Here is a 20,911-nt window from a genome sequence, read left to right on the forward strand (position 1 = left end):
AACATAACAAGATGAATAAAACCCCACTTCGTCACACAGTCTCACCCCTCATCGGTCCTCACACCTCCCCTTGTATTTTTGAACATCCCCCATAATTTCAATTCCTGGAGAAAACACTTGTGGAAACTCTGTCCCTCGCGCCGTCTCCTTCCTTCCCTGGCCTGGCCGGGCCTGCCTCGGCTTCGGCTGAGCTGTCCCCGTTCGGTGCAGGGGCCCCAGGAACAGCAGCAACGGCTTCTCCCCCTTCCTGGGACTTGCTCACTTTGGATCCAGCAAAATCTGAACATCCCAGAAAACAAAATGAGTGGGAGGGTTCATCAGTCCGGTCCTGATATTTCGGCCCAGACCCTCACCAGCCCTGGCGTCCAGTGCGAGAACTGAAATGGGTTTAAGCCTGTTCCCGATTCTGGGCGGCCTGACTCACGCTTGAGCCATGGGTGAATACGGCTGGCCCCATGTGACCCCCTCAGTCCCCCCATGCAGTGACCCCCCATCCTCTCACCGTGGGATCCACAGCCCACAGGCAGTGGAATGAGACCGACCCCATAGCGTGACCCCTCTGGAGTCGCTCTCCCCTCCTGCCCCTCACCTGTGACCCACGCCCCATCCTGCTCCTGTGTCTCGCTCTGCTCCTGGCTCTGAGCAGGTAACAGCGGCTGCTGCTCAGACCCCTCCCCGGCGTTGCTGACCCCGTCATTCCCCGTCCCCACCGTGTCCTCGCTGCACGTCTTGTCTCCGCTCCCAGCTGGGTCCTCGGGGGGCGTCTCCAGGGCACTGGAAGGACCTAGACAGAGACAATGAGACAGACGGGGTCAGAGCGACACGCGGGGTCAGTGTGTGTGTGGGGGTGTCTCGTAGACACGTCCGGCCAGAGCTCGGGGCCAGGAACGGTGGATCCCTGAGAGCAGGAGGGTGAAACCTCCCCTGGGGATGGGCCCTGCAGCAGGGGGCTCAGTCTGTAGAGAGACCCCCCAACCCCGCAGCCCCTGAGGTGTCCCTGGCTGTGTCCCTGTCCCCACAGCCTCCCCGGACTCTCTGCTCCTGCTGGCCCTGCGCTCCCTCCCCCCTGTGCCCCTGGGGGCTGCTGTTCTGCCCCTCCAGCTCCCCTCTCCCCCGTCTCTCCTGCCCTTCTGCGCATTTCTAGGGTTTTCAGCTTTCTAATGGAACAAAATTGAACACCCTTGCCCCGCCCCTGCCCCACCCCAGCCCCGAGGACCCACCCCTACCCTGCCCCTTCCCCAAGGTCCCACCCCCAGCTCATTCACTCCCCCTCCCTCTGTCCCTCGCTCTCCCCCACCCTCACTCACTCGCTCATTATCACCCGGCTGGAGCAGGGGGCTGGGGTGCAGGAGGGGAAGAGGGCTCCGGCTGGGGTTGCAGGCTTTGGAGCGGGGCTGGGGATGAGGAGTTTGGGATGCAGGAAGGGGCTCTGGGCTCGGGTGGAGAGGTTTGGAGTGTCGGAGGTGGTACTGAGCTGATGCAGGGGGTTGGGGTGTGGGAGGGAGTAAAGGCTCTGGGTGCAGGCTCCGGGCTGGGGCCAGAAAAGGGGGATTCAGGGTGCAGAAGGGGGCTCAGGACTAGGCCAGAGGGTTGGGGTGTGGGAGGGGGTGCAGGGTGCGGGCTCCGGTTGGTGCTGACCTCAGACGACTCCCAGGAAGTGGCTGACATGTCCCTCTGGCTCCTAGGCGGAGGCGTGTCTAGACGGCTCTGCGAGCTGTGCCCGCCCACAAGCACCTTCTCCGCAGCTCCCATTGGCCGTGGTTCCCAGCCAATGGGAGCTGCAGAGTGGCGCGCGGGCCAGGAGCACCGCACGTAGCCCCGGTGGATGCCCCTACACCTAGGAGCTGGAGGGACATGCCGGCCACTTCCCGAGAGCTGCATGGAGCCGGATACGGAGCCTGCCAGCCCTGCGCTAACAGGAGTTTTAATGGCCCGGTTGGCAGTGCTGACCAGAGCCGCCAGGGTCCCTTTTCGACCAGGTGTTCCGGTCCAAATCTGGACACTTGGCAACCCTCGGCATTTCTCCTGCCCCCTTTCCTCCCATGATACTCCTCCCACTCACCGCTGCCTCCTGGCTCTCCCTCGGCGTCTTCCTTCTGTGCAGTATCCAGCACCGTGTTTGCAGCTGGCTCCCCCGTCTCCACTGCAGTGACACTGGAGGCAGCGTCTCTCCCCTGCTGCTCAGCCAGCTCTGCCAAAGCTCCTTCCGTCCCCGGCCCGGCTGGGCCTGCCTTGGCGTTGGCTGAGCTGTCCCCGTTCGGTGCAGGGGCCCCTGGGCCTGGAGCAGCAGCGACGGCTTCTCCCCGTTCCTGGCACTCGCTCAGTTTGGATCCAGCAGAATCTGAACGGCCTAGAGAACAAATCGAGCGGGAGGGTGAGTCGCCGAGAGGCCGCGCGGGGTCAGTTCCTTTGGCAGAACTGGAGCCCCTGAGTTACCCTGAGCCTGGGGGGCCACAGGCTGCCCCAACCCTGCTTGGGAACAAAGGGTTAATTCAGGCCTCAGAGCCTCTGCCCAGTTCATCAGTCCGGTCTCCTGATATTTCGGCCCAGCCCCTCACCAGCCCTGGCGTCCAGTGCGAGAACTGAAATGGGTTTAAGCCTGTTCCTGATTCTGGGGGCCGGACTCGTAGTGCTTGGGCCATAGGGGCTGGGGAATACAGCTGGCCCCATGTGACCCCATCAGCCCCCCCATGCAGTGACCCCCCCCATCCTCCCACTGTGGGATCCACAGGCACATGTAGCGGAAGGAGACGGACCCCATAGCGTGACCCCTCTGGATTCGCTCTCCCCTCCTGCCCCTCACCTGTGCCCTGCGCCCCGTCCTGCTCCTGTGTCTCGCTCTGCTCCTGGCCCTGAGCAGGTAACAGCGGCTGCTTCTCAGGCCACTTCCTGACCCCCCACCCCAGCCTCGCAGTCCCTGGCTGTGTCCCTGTCCCTTCAGCCTCCCCAGACTCTCTGCTCCCACTGGCCCTGCGTTCCCTCCCCCCTGTGCCCCTGGGGGCTGCTGTTCTGCCCCTGCAGCTCCCCCCCCTTCTGGGCATTTCTAGGGTTGCCAGTTTTCTAATCCCACAAAACCAAACAGCCTTGTCCTGCCCTCTGCCCTCTACCCCACCTCTGACTTTGGACCGCGCCCCCACCCTGCCCCTTCCCCAAGGTCCCACCCCCAGCTCACTCACTCCCCCTCCCTCTGTCCCTCACTCTCCCCCACCCTCACTCACTCGCTCATTATCACCCGGCTGGAGCTGGGGGCTGGGGTGTGGCAGGGGCGAGGGGCGAGGGCTCCAGCTGGGGTTTCAAGCTCTAGGGTGGGGACAGGGATAAGGGGTTCAGAGTGCAGGAGGGGGCTCTGAGCTGCTGCAGGGGCTTGGGGTATGGAGGGGTGTGGGCTCCGGCTGGGGGTGTGGGCTCTGGGTGGCTGAGAGATGAGGGATTTCAGGTGTGGGAGGGGGCTTCGGGCTGGGCCAGGGGGTTGGGGTGCGGGAGGAGGGGCAGGGTACGGGCTCTGGTTGGCACTGACCTCAGATAGCTCCCAGGAAGTGGCCGGCATGTCCCTCTGACTCCTAGGCGGAGGCGCAGCTAGGCGGCTCCATGAGATGCGCCCGTCCGCAAGCACCTTCTCCGCAGCTCCCATTGGCCATGGTTCCCAGCCAATGGCAGCTGCAGAGTGGCGCGCGGGCCAGGAGCACCGCGCGGAGCCCCGGTGGATGCCCCTACACCTAGGAGCTGGAGGGACATGCCGGCCACTTCCCGAGAGCTGCGCGGAGCCGGATACGGAGCCTGCCAGCCCTGCGCTAACAGGAGTTTTAATGGCCCGGTTGGCAGTGCTGACCAGAGCCGCCAGGGTCCCTTTTCGACCAGGTGTTCCGGTCCAAATCTGGACACTTGGCAACCCTCGGCATTTCTCCTGCCCCCTTTCCTCCCATGATACTCCCCCCACTCACCGCTGCCTCCTGGCTCTCCCTCGGCGTCTTCCTTCTGTGCAGTATCCAGCACCGTGTTTGCAGCTGGCTCCCCCGTCTCCACTGCAGTGACACTGGAGGCAGCGTCTCTCCCCTGCTGCCCAGCCAGCTCTGCCAAAGCTCCTTCCGTCCCCGGCCCGGCTGGGTCTGCCTCGGCGTTGGCTGAGCTGTCCCCGTTCGGTCCAGGGGCCCCGGGACCTGGAGCAGCAGCGACGGCTTCTCCCCGTTCCTGGCACTCGCTCAGTTCGGATCCAGCAGAATCTGAACGTCCCAGAAAACAAACCGAGCGGGAGGGTGAGTCGCCGAGGGGGGCCCCGGGGTCAGTTCCTTTGGCAGAACTGGAGCCCCTGGAGTTACCCTGGGCCTGGGGGCCACAGGCTTCCCCAGCCCTGCCTGGGAACAAGGGGTTAATTCAGTCTCCAAAGCCCCTGCCCAGTTCATCGACCCAGTCTCCTGAGTCTGGGGGGCCTGACTCTGTGACAAAGTGGGGGATTTTCTTGTTTTCTGTGGGGTTTCAATGGTTTGCATGCGGAGGGGGTGGGACTCAGTTTCCCTGGGTGTTACTGGTTTAACAAAGTGAAGGGAGAGGGAGTTTGTTGTTACAGAGGACCGGAGAGGGCACTTGGGACCTCAGCCAATGGCCGGGAGGATGGATACCCCAGCGACCAGTGACCTGGTGACCTGGAGACCCAGCCCAGGAGTTGCAGCCGGTTCTGGCCAGTGGGAGGACAATGGGCTGCAGCGTGAGGACCCAGTGACCGAACCAGCCGGTTCCAGCCAGAGGACAGAAGCAGGAGAGGAGGCCCAGGTTTACGACCCTGTTTCCCTGGAGAGAAGACAATGGACAGAGGCGGGGCCTGGGGCCGGGGATCTCAGATGCCCAGCTGGGATCAGGGGGGCTCTGGGCGGGAGAGGGGGAGCAGGCAGAGCCCACCTGGATGCAGAGAGACTGGGATGTGCTGGGCTGAGGGAGGCCAGGCCTGAGGTGCTGAGAGTTTCCTGTGCTGTGTTCAACTCTCAATAAACCTCCTGTGTTACACTGGCTGAGAGTCACTCCGGTCTAGAGAACAAGGCGGGGGGAGGGCATCGTCCCCTTTGGGGGTGGAGGCCCCTGGGGCCCAGAGCGAGGGGACTCCCTGAGGGGGCCCACGGCAGAGACAGAGGTGCTAAGGCTCACAGAGGTGCGGCTCCAGGAGGTGTAGGGGCCTGACCCCGAGAGAGAGTGGACCCCCGAGAAGGGCTGTCGCACGGAAAGGGGCACCCCCCCACGGACCGCACGGGGCCACGATTGGACACAATCTGTGAGTCCGTGACAGACTCATAGTGTTTTAGCCATGGGTGCTGGTGAATACGGCTGGCCCCTTGTGAACCCCATCAGCCCCCCCATGCAGTGACCCCCCCCATCCTCCCACTGTGGGATCCACAGGCACATGTAGCGGAAGGAGACGGACCCCATAGCGTGACCCCTCTGGATTCGCTCTCCCCTCCTGCCCCTCACCTGTGCCCTGCGCCCCGTCCTGCTCCTGTGTCTCGCTCTGCTCCTGGCCCTGAGCAGGTAACAGCGGCTGCTTCTCAGGCCACTTCCTGACCCCACACCCCAGCCTCGCTCTCCCTGGCTGTGTCCCTGTCCCTTCAGCCTCCCCAGACTCTCTGCTCCCACTGGCCCTGCGCTCCCTCCCCCCTGTGCCCCTGGGGGCTGCTGTTCTGCCCCTGCAGCTCCCCCCACCTTCTGGGCATTTCTAGGGTTGCCAGTTTTCTAATCCCACAAAACCAAACAGCCTTGCCCTGCCCTCTGCCCTCTACCCGCCCTGACTTTGGACCGCGCCCCCACCCTGCCCCTTCCCCAAGGTCCCACCCCCAGCTCACTCACTCCCCCTCCCTCTGTCCCTCGCTCTCCCCCACCCTCACTCACTCGCTCATTATCACCCGGCTGGAGCTGGGGGCTGGGGTGTGGCAGGGGCGAGGGGCGAGGGCTCCAGCTGGGGTTTCAAGCTCTGGGGTGGGGACAGGGATAAGGGGTTCAGAGTGCAGGAGGGGGCTCTGAGCTGCTGCAGGGGTTTGGGGTATGGAGGGGTGTGGGCTCCGGCTGGGGGTGTGGGCTCTGGGTGGCTGAGAGATGAGGGATTTCAGGTGTGGGAGGGGGCTTCGGGCTGGGCCAGGGGGTTGGGGTGCGGGAGGAGGGGCAGGGTATGGGCTCTGGTTGGCACTGACCTCAGATAGCTCCCAGGAAGTGGCCGGCATGTCCTCCAGCTCCTAGGCGGAGGCACAGCTAGGCGGCTCCATGAGATGCGCCCGTCCGCAAGCACCTTCTCCGCAGCTCCCATTGGCCGTGGTTCCCAGCCAATGGGAGCTGCAGAGTGGCGCGCGGGCCAGGAGCACCGCACGTAGCCCCGGTGGATGCCCCTACACCTAGGAGCTGGAGGGACATGCCGGCCACTTCCCGAGAGCTGCGCGGAGCCGGATACGGAGCCTGCCAGCCCTGCGCTAACAGGAGTTTTAATGGCCCGGTTGGCAGTGCTGACCAGAGCCGCCAGGGTCCCTTTTCGACCAGGTGTTCCGGTCCAAATCTGGACACTTGGCAACCCTCGGCATTTCTCCTGCCCCCTTTCCTCCCATGATACTCCCCCCACTCACCGCTGCCTCCTGGCTCTCCCTCGGCGTCTTCCTTCTGTGCAGTATCCAGCACCGTGTTTGCAGCTGGCTCCCCCGTCCCCACTGCAGTGACACTGGGGGCAGCGTCTCTCCCCTGCTGCCCAGCCAGCTCTGCCAAAGCTCCTTCCGTCCCCGGCCCGGCTGGGTCTGCCTCGGCGTTGGCTGAGCTGTCCCCGTTCGGTGCAGGGGCCCCTGGGCCTGGAGCAGCAGCGACGGCTTCTCCCCGTTCCTGGCACTCGCTCAGTTCGGATCCAGCAGAATCTGAACGGCCTAGAGAACAAACCGAGCGGGAGGGTGAGTCGCCGAGGGGGGCCCCTGGGTCAGTTCCTTTGGCAGAACTGGAGCCCCTGAGTTACCCTGAGCCTGGGAGCCACAGGCTGCCCCAGCCCTGCCTGGGACCAAAGGGTTAATTCAGGCCCCAGAGTCTCTGTCCAGTTCCTTGGTCCGGTCTCCTGATATTTCGGCCCAGCCCCTCACCAGCCCTGGCGTCCAGTGCGAGAACTGAAATGGGTTTAAGCCTGTTCCTGATTCGGACGGTGGGGACGGGGGGCCTGACTCATAGTGTTTTAGCCATGGGGGCTGGTGAATACAGCTGGCCTCATGTGGCCCCCGTCAACCCTCCCATGTACTGTCCCCCCATCCTCCCACCTTGGGATCCACAGGCACACATAGCGGAAGGAGACCGACCCCATAACGTGACCCCTCTGGATTCGCTCTCCCCTCCTGCCCCTCACCTGTGACCTGTGCCCTGTCCTGCTCCTGTGTCTCGCTCTGGTCCTGGCCCTGAGCAGGTAACAGCGGATGCTGCTCAGACCCCTCCCCGGCGTCGCTGACCCCGTCATTCCCTGTCCCCACCGTGTCCTCGCCGTGCGTCTCATCTCTGCTCCCAGCTGGGTCCTCGGGGAACATCCCCCCCATGGAGCAGCTCAGGGTCACCTCCTGTCCCAGGAGACACTGTACTGTCCCCAGCACCTCGGAGACAGAGTAGGGGGCTCCCCTGCCTGGGGTCAGAGCAACAGGTGGGGTCGGGGGGGGTGTCTGGGAGACGCGTCCGGCCGGAGCTCGGGGCCGGGAACGGTGGATCCCTGAGAGCAGGAGGGTGAAACTCCCCTGGGGATGGGCCCTGCAGCAGGGGGCTCAGTCTGTAGCGAGACCCCCCAGCCCCTCAGCCCCTGGGGTGTCTCTGGCTGTATCCCTGTCCCCTCAGCCTCCCCAGACTCTCTGCTCCCTCTGGCCCTGCGCTCCCTCCCCCCTGTGCCCCGGGGGCTGCTCTTCTGCCCCTCCAGCTCCCCTCTTCCCTGTCTCTCCTGCCCTTCTGGGCATTTCTAGGGTTTTCAGCTTTCTAATCGTACAAAACTGAACACCCTTCCCCTGCCCACTGCCCCACCCCGGCCCCGAGGCCCCACTCCTGCCCCACACCATCTTCAAAGTCCCATCCCCCGCTCACACCCCCTCCCTGTTGCTCGCTCTCCCCCACTCTCACTCACTTGCTCATTTTCACCTGGCTGGAGCAGGGGGCTGGGGTGCGGGAGGGGGTGAGGGCTCTGGCTGGGGTTGCAGGATCTGAGGCGGGGCTGGGGATGAGGAGTTTGGGGTACAGGAGGGGGATTCAGGTTGGGGATGATGGGTTCAGACTGTGGGAGGGGGTTCGAAGCCGGGGCAGGGGGTTGGGGTGCAGGAGGGGGTGCAGGAGGGGGTGCAGGCTCCGGGAGCGAGTTTGGGTGCGGGAGGGGGCTCAGGGCTGGGCCAGGGGGTGCAGGGTGCGGGCTCTGGTTGGCACTGACCTCAGACAGCTCCCAGGAAGTGGCCGGCATGTCCCTCTGGCTCCTAGGCGGAGGCGCAGCTAGGCGGCTCCATGAGATGCGCCCGTCCGCAAGCACCTTCTCTGCAGCTCCCATTGGCCATAGTTCCCAGCCAATGGGAGCTGTGGAGTGGCGCTCGGGGCAGGAGCACCGCGCGGAGCCCTGGTGGCTGCCCCTACACCTAGGAGCTGGAGGGACATGCCGGCCACTTCCCGAGAGCTGCACGGAGCCGGACACGGAGCCTGCCAGCCCTGCGCTAACTGGAGTTTTAATGGCCTGGTCGGCGGTTCTGACCAGAGCCGCCAGGGTCCCTTTTCGACCAGGTGTTCCGGTCCAAATCTGGACACTTGGCAACCCTCGGCATTTCTCCTGCCCCCTTTCCTCCCATGATACTCCCCCCACTCACCGCTGCCTCCTGGCTCTCCCTCGGCGTCTTCCTTCTGTGCAGTATCCAGCACCGTGTTTGCAGCTGGCTCCCCCGTCTCCACTGCAGTGACACTGGAGGCAGCGTCTCTCCCCTGCTGCCCAGCCAGCTCTGCCAAAGCTCCTTCCGTCCCCGGCCCGGCTGGGTCTGCCTCGGCGTTGGCTGAGCTATCCCTGTTCGGTGCAGGGGCCCCGGGACCTGGAGCAGCAGCGACGGCTTCTCCCCGTTCCTGGCACTCGCTCAGTTCGGATCCAGCAGAATCTGAACGGCCTAGAGAACAAACCGAGCGGGAGGGTGAGTCGCCGAGGGGGGCCCCGGGGTCAGTTCCTTTGGCAGAACTGGAGCCCCCGGGGTTACCCTGCGCCTGGGGGCCACAGGCTACCCCAGCCCTGCCTGGGAACAAGGGGTTAATTCAGTCTCCAAAGCCCCTGCCCAGTTCATCGACCCAGTCTCCTGAGTCTGGGGGGCCCTGACTCTGTGACAAAGTGGGGAGTTTTCTTGTTTTCTGTGGGGTTTCAATGGTTTGCATGCGGAGGGGGTGGGACTCAGTTTCCCTGGGTGTTACTGGTTTAACAAAGTGAAGGGAGAGGGAGTTTGTTGTTACAGAGGACCGGAGAGGGCACTTGGGACCTCAGCCAATGGCCGGGAGGATGAATACCCCAGCGACCAGTGACCTGGTGACCTGGAGACCCAGCCCAGGAGTTGCAGCCGGTTCTGGCCAGTGGGAGGACAATGGGCTGCAGAGTGAGGACCCGGTGACCGAACCAGCCGGTTCCAGCCAGAGGACAGAAGCAGGAGAGGAGGCCCCGGTTTACGACCCTGTTTACCTGGAGAGAAGACAATGGACAGAGGCGGGGCCTGGGGCCGGGGATCTCAGATGCCCAGCTGGGATCAGGGGGGCTCTGGGCTGGAGAGGGGGAGCAGGCAGAGCCCACCTGGATGCAGAGAGACTGGGATGTGCTGGGCTGAGGGAGGCCAGGCCTGAGGGTCAGAGAGTTTCCTGTGCTGTGTTCAACTCTCAATAAACCTCCTGTGTTACGCTGGCTGAGAGTCACTCCGGGCTAGAGAACAGGGCGGGGGTTTGGGGGGCATCGTCCCCTTCGGGGGTGGAGGCTCCGGGGGCCCAGAGCGAGGGGACTCCCTGAGGGGGCCCACGGCAGAGACAGAGGTGCTAAGGCTCACAGAGGTGCGGCTCCAGGAGGTGTAGGGGCCTGACCCCGAGAGAGAGTGGACCCCCGAGAAGGGCTGTCGCACGGAAAGGGGCACCCCCCCACGGACCGCACGGGGCCACGAGTGGACACAATCTGTGAGTCCGTGACAGACTCATAGTGTTTTAGCCATGGGTGCTGGTGAATACGGCTGGCCCCTTGTGAACCCCATCAGCCCCCCTATGCAGTGACCCCCCCCATCCTCCCACTGTCGGATCCACAGGCACATGTAGCGGAAGGAGACGGACCCCATAGCGTGACCCCTCTGGATTCGCTCTCCCCTCCTGCCCCTCACCTGTGCCCTGCGCCCCGTCCTGCTCCTGTGTCTCGATCTTCTCCTGGCCCTGAGCAGGTAACAGCGGCTGCTTCTCAGGCCACTTCCTGACCCCACACCCCAGCCTCGCTCTCCCTGGCTGTGTCCCTGTCCCTTCAGCCTCCCCAGACTCTCTGCTCCCACTGGCCCTGCGCTCCCTCCCCCCTGTGCCCCTGGGGGCTGCTGTTCTGCCCCTGCAGCTCCTCCCCCTTCTGGGCATTTCTAGGGTTGCCAGTTTTCTAATCCCACAAAACCAAACAGCCTTGCCCTGCCCTCTGCCCTCTACCCCACCCCTGACTTTGGACCGCGCCCCCACCCTGCCCCTTCCCCAAGGTCCCACCCCCAGCTCACTCACTCCCCCTCCCTCTGTCCCTCGCTCTCCCCCACCCTCACTCACTCGCTCATTATCACCCGGCTGGAGCTGGGGGCTGGGGTGTGGGGTGTGGCAGGGGCGAGGGGCGAGGGCTCCAGCTGGGGTTTCAAGCTCTGGGGTGGGGACAGGGATAAGGGGTTCAGAGTGCAGGAGGGGGCTCTGAGCTGCTGCAGGGGTTTGGGGTATGGAGGGGTGTGGGCTCCGGCTGGGGGTGTGGGCTCTGGGTGGCTGAGAGATGAGGGATTTCAGGTGTGGGAGGGGGCTTCGGGCTGGGCCAGGGGGTTGGGGTGCGGGAGAAGGTGCAGGGTATGGGCTCTGGTTGGCACTGACCTCAGATAGCTCCCAGGAAGTGGCCGGCATGTCCTCCAGCTCCTAGGCGGAGGCGCAGCTAGGCGGCTCCATGAGATGCGCCCGTCCGCAAGCACCTTCTCCGCAGCTCCCATTGGCTGTGGTTCCCAGCCAATGGCAGCTGCAGAGTGGCGCGCGGGCCAGGAGCACCGCACGTAGCCCCGGTGGATGCCCCTACACCTAGGAGCTGGAGGGACATGCCGGCCACTTCCCGAGAGCTGCGCGGAGCCGGATACGGAGCCTGCCAGCCCTGCGCTAACAGGAGTTTTAATGGCCCGGTTGGCAGTGCTGACCAGAGCCGCCAGGGTCCCTTTTCGACCAGGTGTTCCGGTCCAAATCTGGACACTTGGCAACCCTCGGCATTTCTCCTGCCCCCTTTCCTCCCATGATACTCCCCCCACTCACTGCTGCCTCCTGGCTCTCCCTCAGCGTCTTCCTTCTGTGCAGTATCCAGCACCGTGTTTGCAGCTGGCTCCCCCGTCTCCACTGCAGTGACACTGGAGGCAGCGTCTCTCCCCTGCTGCTCAGCCAGCGCTGCCGAAGCTCCTTCCGTCCCCGGCCCGGCTGGGTCTGCCTCGGCGTTGGCTGAGCTGTCCCCGTTCGGTGCAGGGGCCCCTGGGCCTGGAGCAGCAGCGACGGCTTCTCCCCGTTCCTGGCACTCGCTCAGTTCGGATCCAGCAGAATCTGAACGGCCTAGAGAACAAACCGAGCGGGAGGGTGAGTCGCCGAGGGGGGCCCCGGGGTCAGTTCCTTTGGCAGAACTGGAGCCCTTGGGGTTACCCTGGGCCTGGGGGCCACAGGCTTCCCCAGCCCTGCCTGGAAACAAAGGGTTAACTCAGGCCCCAGAGTCTCTGCCCAGTTCCTTGGTCCGGTCTCCTGATATTTCGGCCCAGCCCCTCACCAGCCCTGGCGTCCAGTGCGAGAACTGAAATGGGTTTAAGCCTGTTCCTGATTCGGACGGTGGGGACGGGGGGCCTGACTCATAGTGTTTTAGCCATGGGGGCTGGTGAATACAGCTGGCCCCATCTGGCCCCCGTCAACCCTCCCATGTACTGTCCCCCCATCCTCCCACCTTGGGATCCACAGGCACACATAGCGGAAGGAGACCGACCCCATAACGTGACCCCTCTGGATTCGCTCTCCCCTCCTGCCCCTCACCTGTGACCTGTGCCCTGTCCTGCTCCTGTGTCTCGCTCTGGTCCTGGCCCTGAGCAGGTAACAGCGGCTGCTGCTCAGACCCCTCCCCGGCGTCGCTGACCCCGTCATTCCCCATCCCCACCGTGTCCTCACCGCGCGTCTTGTCTCTGCTCCCAGCTGCGTCCTCGGGGAATGTCCCCCCCATGGAGCAGCTCAGGGTCACCTCCTGTCCCAGGAGACACTGTGCTGGCCCCAGCACCTCGGAGACAGAGTAGGGGGCTCCCCTGCCTTGGGTCAGAGCAACACGTGGGGTCGGGGGGGGTGTCTGGGAGACGCGTCCGGCCGGAGCTCGGGGCCGGGAACGGTGGATCCCTGAGAGCAGGAGGGTGAAACTCCCCTGGGGATGGGCCCTGCTGCAGGGGGCTCAGTCTATACACAGACCCTCCCAGCCCCACAGCCCCTGGGGTGTCTCTGGCTGTATCCCTGTCCCCTCAGCCTCCCCAGACTCTCTGCTCCCTCTGGCCCTGCGCTCCCTCCCCCCTGTGCCCCGGGGGCTGCTCTTCTGCCCCTCCAGCTCCCCTCTTCCCTGTCTCTCCTGCCCTTCTGGGCATTTCTAGGGTTTTCAGCTTTCTAATCGTACAAAACTGAACACCCTTCCCCTGCCCACTGCCCCACCCCGGCCCCGAGGCCCCACTCCTGCCCCACACCATCTTCAAAGTCCCATCCCCCGCTCACACCCCCTCCCTGTTGCTCGCTCTCCCCCACTCTCACTCACTTGCTCATTTTCACCTGGCTGGAGCAGGGGGCTGGGGTGCGGGAGGGGGTGAGGGCTCTGGCTGGGGTTGCAGGATCTGAGGCGGGGCTGGGGATGAGGAGTTTGGGGTACAGGAGGGGGATTCAGGTTGGGGATGATGGGTTCAGACTGTGGGAGGGGGTTCGAAGCCGGGGCAGGGGGTTGGGGTGCAGGAGGGGGTGCAGGAGGGGGTGCAGGCTCCGGGAGCGAGTTTGGGTGCGGGAGGGGGCTCAGGGCTGGGCCAGGGGGTGCAGGGTGCGGGCTCTGGTTGGCACTGACCTCAGACAGCTCCCAGGAAGTGGCCGGCATGTCCCTCTGGCTCCTAGGCGGAGGCGCAGCTAGGCGGCTCCATGAGATGCGCCCGTCCGCAAGCACCTTCTCCGCAGCTCCCATTGGCCGTGGTTCCCAGCCAATGGGAGCTGCAGAGTGGCGCGCGGGCCAGGAGCACCGCACGTAGCCCCGGTGGATGCCCCTACACCTAGGAGCTGGAGGGACATGCCGGCCACTTCCCGAGAGCTGCGCGGAGCCGGATACGGAGCCTGCCAGCCCTGCGCTAACTGGAGTTTTAATGGCCTGGTCGGCGGTTCTGACCAGAGCCGCCAGGGTCCCTTTTCGACCAGGTGTTCCGGTCCAAATCTGGACACTTGGCAACCCTCGGCATTTCTCCTGCCCCCTTTCCTCCCATGATACTCCCCCCACTCACCGCTGCCTCCTGGCTCTCCCTCGGCGTCTTCCTTCTGTGCAGTATCCAGCACCGTGTTCGCAGCTGGCTCCCCCGTCCCCACTGCAGTGACACTGGAGGCAGCGTCTCTCCCCTGCTGCCCAGCCAGCTCTGCCAAAGCTCCTTCCGTCCCCGGCCCGGTTGGGCCTGCCTCGGCGTTGGCTGAGCTGTCCCCGTTCGGTGCAGGGGCCCCTGGGCCTGGAGCAGCAGCGACGGCTTCTCCCCGTTCCTGGCACTCGCTCAGTTCGGATCCAGCAGAATCTGAACGGCCTAGAGAACAAACCGAGCGGGAGGGTGAGTCGCCGAGGGGGGCCCCGGGGTCAGTTCCTTTGGCAGAACTGGAGCCCCCGGGGTTACCCTGGGCCTGGGGGCCACAGGCTACCCCAGCCCTGCCTGGGAACAAGGTGTTAATTCAGTCTCCAAAGCCCCTGCCCAGTTCATCGACCCAGTCTCCTGAGTTTGACCGTGTGCTTGATTGCTTGCTTGTTTGTTTGAAAAGTGTGAATTGGGAGTGCTTTGTTCCAGGTGGGCCTTGAGTGGGCCTGACTGGTATATAAGGGCAGTCAGCAGCGAACCAGCTGAGCGGTGAACAGCAGAGGCTAACAGCGGGAGTTTGCCTGGGAGTTCGCGTGGGGAGAGCGCACTGAGGCTTTCATCTGCAGGTTTCTCTGAGTAGTTCCTGCAACAGTTGAGGAAGCTCTTAAGAGGACGGTGATATGGAAGGTGAGCGATCAGCTGTTGTAACCTGCACAGGTTGTGCCATGTTTGTCTTTCTTCCACAGGACAGAAGCGACTTTGTCTGTACAAAGTGCAAGCTGGTCTCCATATTGGAAGAGAAGGTTCGAGGGCTGGAGAAACGAGTATCGACTCTGCGTTGCATAAGGGAAAATGAAGATTTCCTGGACAGACGTCAGGAGATGCTTCTACGGCCGCAATGTTCTGAAGATTCAGAGCAGGCACAGCAGGGACAGAAGGATTGTGAGGAGGTTTGGCAGCATGTGACCTCCAGAAGGAGAAAGAGGAGCGTCCATGCACCAGCAATGGAAATACCGGTGAGCAATCGTTTCCATGTTCTCTCTACAGGTACTAATGCGGAGAGTGGACTAGATGACCCATCTGAGGGAAGGGAGCAGAAGGAGACTCCACCGATTGGATGCAAAAGATGCACTGTCCTATGGATGGGGGTTCCACGACCACCACTCCCAAGAGGAGGAGGAGGGTGGTGGTGGTCGGGGACTCCCTCCTCAGGGGGACTGAGTCATCTATCTGCCGCCCCGACCGGGAAAACCGAGAGGTCTGCTGCTTGCCAGGAGCTAGGATACACGACGTGACGGAGAGACTGCCGAGACTCATCAAGCCCTCGGATCGCTACCCCTTCCTGCTTCTCCACGTGGGCACCAATGATACTGCCAAGAATGACCTTGAGCAGATCACTGCAGACTACGTGGCTCTGGGAAGAAGGATAAAGGAGTTTGAGGCACAAGTGGTGTTCTCGTCCATCCTCCCTGTGCAAGGAAAAGGCCGGGGTAGAGACCGTCGAATCGTGGAAGACAACGAATGGCTACACAGGTGGTGTCGGAGAGAAGGCTTTGGATTCTTCGACCATGGGATGGTGTTCCAAGAAGAAGGAGTGCTAGGCAGAGACGGGCTCCACCTAACGAAGAGAGGGAAGAGCATCTTCGCCAGCAGGCTGGCTAACCTAGTGAGGAGGGCTTTAAACTAGGTTCACCGGGGGAAGGAGACCAAAGCCCTGAGGTAAGTGGGGAAATGGGATCCTGGGAGGAAGCACAAGCAGGAGAGTGCAAGAGGGGAGGACTCCTGTCTCATGCTGAGAAAGAGGGACGATCGATGAGTTATCTTAAGTGCCTATACACAAATGCAAGAAGCCTGGGAAACAAGCAGGGAGAACTGGAAGTCCTGGCACAGTCAGGGAACTATGATGCGATTGGAATAACAGAAACTTGGTGGGATAACTCACATGACTGGAGTACTGTCATGGATGGATATAAACTGTTCAGGAAGGACAGGCAGGGCAGAAAAGGTGGGGGAGTTGCGTTGTATGTAAGAGAGGAGTATGATTGCTCAGAGCTCTGGTATGAAACTGCAGAAAAACCTGAGAGTCTCTGGATAAAGTTGAGAAGTGTGAGCAACAAGGGTGATGTCGTGGTTGGCGTCTGCTATAGACCACCAGACCAGGGGGATGAGGTGGACGAGGCTTTCTTCTGGCAACTAGCAGAAGTTGCTAGATCGCAGGCCCTGGTTCTCATGGGAGACTTTAATCACCCTGATATCTGCTGGGAGAGCAATACAGCGGTGCACAGACAATCCAGGAAGTTTTTGGAAAGTGTAGGGGACAATTTCCTGGTGCAAGTGCTGGAGGAACCAACTAGGGGCAAAGCTTTTCTTGACCTGCTACTCACAAACAGAGAAGAACTAGTAGGGGAAGCAAAAGTGGATGGGAACCTGGGAGGCAGTGACCATGAGATGGTCGAGTTCAGGATCCTGACACAAGGAAGAAAGGAGAGCAGCAGAATACGGACCCTGGACTTCAGAAAAGCAGACTTTGACTCCCTCAGGGAACAGATGGGCAGGATCCCCTGGGAGAATAACATGAAGGGCAAAGGGGTCCAGGAGAGCTGGCTGTATTTTAAAGAATCCTTATTGAGGTTGCAGGAACAAACCATCCCGATGTGTAGAAAGAATAGTAAATATGGCAGGCGACCAGCTTGGCTAAACAGTGAAATCCTTGCTGATCTTAAACGCAAAAAAGAAGCTTACAAGAAGTGGAAGATTGGACAAATGACCAGGGAGGAGTATAAAAATATTGCTCAGGCGTGCAGGAGTGAAATCAGGAAGGCCAAGTCACACTTGGAGTTGCAGTTAGCAAGAGATGTTAAGAGTAACAAGAAGGGTTTCTTCAGGTATGTTAGCAACAAGAAGAAAATCAAGGAAAGTGTGGGCCCCTTACTGAATGAGGGAGGCAACCTAGTGACCGAGGATGTGGAAAAAGCTAATGTACTCAATGATTTTTTTGCCTCTGTCTTCACGAACAAGGTCAGCTCCCAGACTGCTGCACTGGGCAGTACAGCATGGGGAGAAGGTGACCAGCCCTCTGTGGAGAAAGAAGTGGTTCGGGACTATTTAGAAAAACTGGACGTGCACAAGTCCATGGGACCGGATGCGCTGCATCCGAGGGTGCTAAAGGAGTTGGCGGGTGAGATTGCAGAGCCATTAGCCATTATTTTTGAAAACTCATGGCGATCGGGGGAGGTCCCAGATGACTGGAAAAAGGCTAATGTAGTGCCCATCTTTAAAAAAGGGAAGGAGGATCCGGGGAACTACAGGCCAGTCAGCCTCACCTCAGTCCCTGGAAAAATCATGGAGCAGGTCCTCAAGGAATCAATTATGAAACATTTAGAGGAGAGGAAAGTGATCAGGAACAGTCAGCATGGATTCACGAAGGGGAAGTCGTGCCTGACTAACCTAATTGCCTTCTATGATGAGATAACTGGCTCTGTGGATGAGGGGAAAGCAGTGGATGTGTTATTCCTTGACTTTAGCAAAGCTTTTGATACGGTCTCCCACAGTATTCTTGCCGCCAAGTTAAAGAAGTATGGGCTGGATGAATGGACTGTAAGGTGGATAGAAAGCTGGCTAGATCATCGGGCTCAACGGGTAGTGATCAATGGCTCCATGTCTAGTTGGCAGCCGGTTTCAAGTGGAGTGCCCCAAGGGTCGGTCCTGGGGCCGGTTTTGTTTAATATCTTTATTAATGATCTGGAGGATGGTGTGGACTGCACTCTCAGCAAGTTTGCAGATGACACTAAACTAGGAGGCGTGGTAGATACACTAGAGGGTAGGGATCGGATACAGAGGGACCTAGACAAATTAGAAGATTGGGCCAAAAAAAACCTGATGAGGTTCAACAAGGACAAGTGCAGAGTCCTGCACTTAGGACGGAAGAATCCCATGCACTGCTACAGACTAGGGACCGAATGGCTAGGTAGCAGTTCTGCAGAAAAGGACCTAGGGGTCACAGTGGACGAGAAGCTGGATATGAGTCAACAGTGTGCTCTTGTTGCCAAGAAGGCTAACGGCATTTTGGGCTGTATAAGTAGGGGCATTGCCAGCAGATCGAGGGACGTGATCGTTCCCCTTTATTCGACATTGGTGAGGCCTCATCTGGAATACTGTGTCCAGTTTTGGGCCCCACACTACAAGAAGGATGTGGAAAAATTGGAAAGAGTCCAGCGGAGGGCAACAAAAATGATTAGGGGTCTGGAGCACATGACTTATGAGGAGAGGCTGAGGGAACTGGGATTGTTTAGTCTCCAGAAGAGAAGAATGAGGGGGGATTTGATAGCAGCCTTCAACTACCTGAAGGGGGGTTCCAAAGAGGATGGAGCTCGGCTGTTCTCAGTGGTGGCAGACGACAGAACAAGGAGCAATGGTCTCAAGTTGCAGTGGGGAAGGTCCAGGTTGGATATCAGGAAAAACTATTTCACTAGGAGGGTGGTGAAACACTGGAATGCGTTACCTAGGGAGGTGGTGGAGTCTCCTTCCTTGGAGGTTTTTAAGGCCCGGCTTGACAAAGCCCTGGCTGGGATGATTTAGCTGGGAATTGGTCCTGCTTTGAGCAGGGGGTTGGACTAGATGACCTCTTGAGGTCCCTTCCAACTCTGATATTCTATGATTCTATGATCTATGATTCTATGAGTCTGGGGGGGGCCTGACTCTGTGACAAAGTGGGGGGTTTTCTTGTTTTCTGTGGGGTTTCAATGGTTTGCATGCGGAGGGGGTGGGACTCAATTTCCCTGGCTGTTACTGGTTTAACGAGGTGAGGGGAGAGGGAGTTTGTTGTTACAGAGGACCGGAGAGGGCACTTGGGACCTCAGCCAATGGCCTGGAGGATGGAGACCCCAGCGACCGGTGACCTGGCGACCCGGAGACCCAGCCCAGGAGTTGCAGCCCTCCCTGAGGGGGCCCACGGCAGAGACAGAGGTGCTAAGGCTCAGAGAGGTGGGGCTCCAGGAGGTGTAGGGGCATGACCCCGAGAGAGAGTGGACCCCCGAGAAGGGCTGTCGCACTGAAAGGGGCACCCCCACGGACCACACGGGGCCACGAGTGGGCACGATCTGTGAGTCCGTGACAGACTCATAGTGCTTTAGCCATGGGAGCTGGTGAAGACAGTTGGCCCCTTGTGAACCCCATCAGCCCCCCCGTGCAGTGACCCTCCATCTTCCCACTTTGGCCACATGCAGCGGAATGAGACTGACCCCATAGCGTGATCCCTCTGGAGTTGCTCTCCCCTCCTGCCCCTCACCTGCGCCCTGCGCCCCGTCCTGCTCCTGTGTCTTGCTCTGGCCCTGGCCCTGAGCAGGTAACAGTGGCTGCTGCTTGGACCCCTCCCCGGCGTCGCTGACCCCGTCATTCCCCATCCCCACCATGTCCTCGCCGCGCGTCTTGTCTCTGCTCCCAGCTGGGGCCTCGGGGGGCGTCTCCATGGCACTGGAGGGACCTAGACAGAGACAATGAGACAGACGGGGTCAGAGCGACACACGGGGTCAGTGGGGCGGGGGGTGTCTCGTAGACACGTCCAGCCGGAGCTCGGGGCTGGGAACAGCGGATCCCTGAGAGCAGGAGGGTGAAACCTCCCCGGGGGATGGGTCCTGCAGCAGGGGACTCAGTCTGTACAGAACAACAGAGGGTCCTGTGGCACCTTTGAGACTAACAGAAGTACTGGGAGCATAAGCTTTCGTGGGTAAGAACCTCACTTCTTCAGATGCAAGTAATGGAAATCTCCAGAGGCAGGTATAAATCAGAATGGAGATAACGAGGTTAGTTCAATCAGGGAGGGTGAGGTGCTCTGCTAGCAGTTGAGGTATGAACACCAAGGGAGGAGAAACTGTTTCTGTAGTTGGATAGCCATTCACAGTCTTTGTTTAATCCTGATCTGATGGTGTCAAATTTGCAAGTGAACTGGAGCTCAGCAGTTTCTCTTTGGAGTCTGGTCCTGAAGTTTTTTTGCTGTAAGATGGCTACCTTTACATCTGCTATTGTGTGGCCAGGGAGGTTGAAGTGTTCTCCTACAGGTTTTTGTATATTGCCATTCAGATATCAGGAAGCGGTGCGGATTGACCTGGGAATGTCATCTAGTTTTACTGGGACTGTCTGCATGGGGGATGGATGGGAGAGTAGGGGGTGACTTCGCTGGAGGGATGATACCTGAGCCTGTAACCTGAGCCAGGAGGGGGGTGGGGCCAGGTGACACCTTTGCCAGGGAAACTGGACAAAGGGACGGGAGGAGCCGGGGGAAGGGGAGAGAGACGACTAGAGGGGGTTTTGGTTTCAGTTTTGGGCTGGGTGGTGAAATGCAGGGAACCCCAAAGCTGGGGTCTAAGCTCCCTAACACCCCCGCTACCCCGCCCAAGGACTTGACTGAGGGGTCTTGGTTGTACCTACAAGCTCTGCTTGGGATTGTGTTTCTGTCGTCTAATAAACCTTCTGTTTTACTGGCTGGCTGAGAGTCCCGGTGAATCGCAGGAAGTGGGGGGTGCAGGGCCCTGACTCCCCCACACTCCGTGACACCCCTGTCCCCACTGCAATGACACTGGTGGCAGCACCTGTCCCCTGCTTCCCAGCCAGCTTTGCCGAAGCTGCTGCTGGCCTCATCCTGGCCGGGCCTGCCTCGGCATTGGCTGAGCTGTCCCCGTTCGGTGCAGGCTCCCCGGGACCTGACGCAGCAGCGATGGCTTCTCTCCCTTCCTCGGACTTGCTCAGTTCGGATGCAGGAGAATCTGAACGTCCCAAAAAACAAAACGAGTGGGAGGGTTCATCAGTCCAGTCTCTGGGGATGCATGCTCTGGGGTGGGGCCGGAGATGAGGAATTTGGGGTGCAGGAGGGGGCTCTGGGCAGGTGCAGGCATTTGGGGTGTGGAGGGGTGAGGTCTCCGGCTTGGGGTGTGGGCTCTGGGGTGGCCCAGAGATAGAATAATAGACTATCAGGGATGGAAGGGACCTCAGGAGGTATCTAGTCCAACCCCCTGCTCAAAGCAGGACCTAATCCCAACTAAATCATCCCAGCCAGGGCTTTGTCAAGCCTGACCTTAAAAACCTCTAAGGAAGGAGATTCCACCACCTCCCTAGGGAACCCATTCCAGTGCTTCACCACCCTCCTAGTG

At 61.0% G+C, this 20,911-nt stretch overlaps 1 protein-coding gene across 1 annotated transcript; it reads right to left on the bottom strand.

Annotated features, from left to right (window-relative positions):
- Nucleotides 1-97: 97 nt before the first annotated feature.
- LOC128829623 (collagen alpha-1(I) chain-like) lies at nucleotides 98-20,402 on the bottom strand. The gene is made up of 12 exons (XM_054015100.1): nucleotides 20,354-20,402; nucleotides 19,054-19,248; nucleotides 13,713-14,000; nucleotides 12,238-12,504; nucleotides 11,485-11,772; nucleotides 8,820-9,107; nucleotides 7,346-7,612; nucleotides 6,594-6,881; nucleotides 3,942-4,220; nucleotides 2,063-2,350; nucleotides 590-784; nucleotides 98-279 (listed from the first exon to the last, which is right to left on the bottom strand). Exons 1-12 carry the CDS (start codon nucleotides 20,400-20,402, stop codon nucleotides 98-100), a joined length of 2,874 nt encoding a protein of 957 aa, XP_053871075.1.
- Nucleotides 20,403-20,911: the final 509 nt, after the last annotated feature.

The sequence above is a fragment of the Malaclemys terrapin genome, unplaced genomic scaffold, assembly GCF_027887155.1.
Source record: "Malaclemys terrapin pileata isolate rMalTer1 unplaced genomic scaffold, rMalTer1.hap1 H_1, whole genome shotgun sequence".
Lineage (NCBI taxonomy): Eukaryota > Metazoa > Chordata > Testudines > Emydidae > Malaclemys > Malaclemys terrapin.

Bases quoted from the DNA above. Each gene is read 5' to 3' on its own strand.
- LOC128829623 (XM_054015100.1), bottom strand. From the start codon at position 20,402: ATGAGGCCAGCAGCAGCTTCGGCAAAGCTGGCTGGGAAGCAGGGGACA. The intron at 12,505-13,712 runs GTGAGTGGGGGG...CTCTGACCCAAG, and splicing joins GGGAGAGCCAGGAGGCAGCG to GCAGGGGAGCCCCCTACTCT. The intron at 11,773-12,237 runs GTGAGGGGCAGG...TTTGTTCTCTAG, and splicing joins GGACAGGGCACAGGTCACAG to GCCGTTCAGATTCTGCTGGA.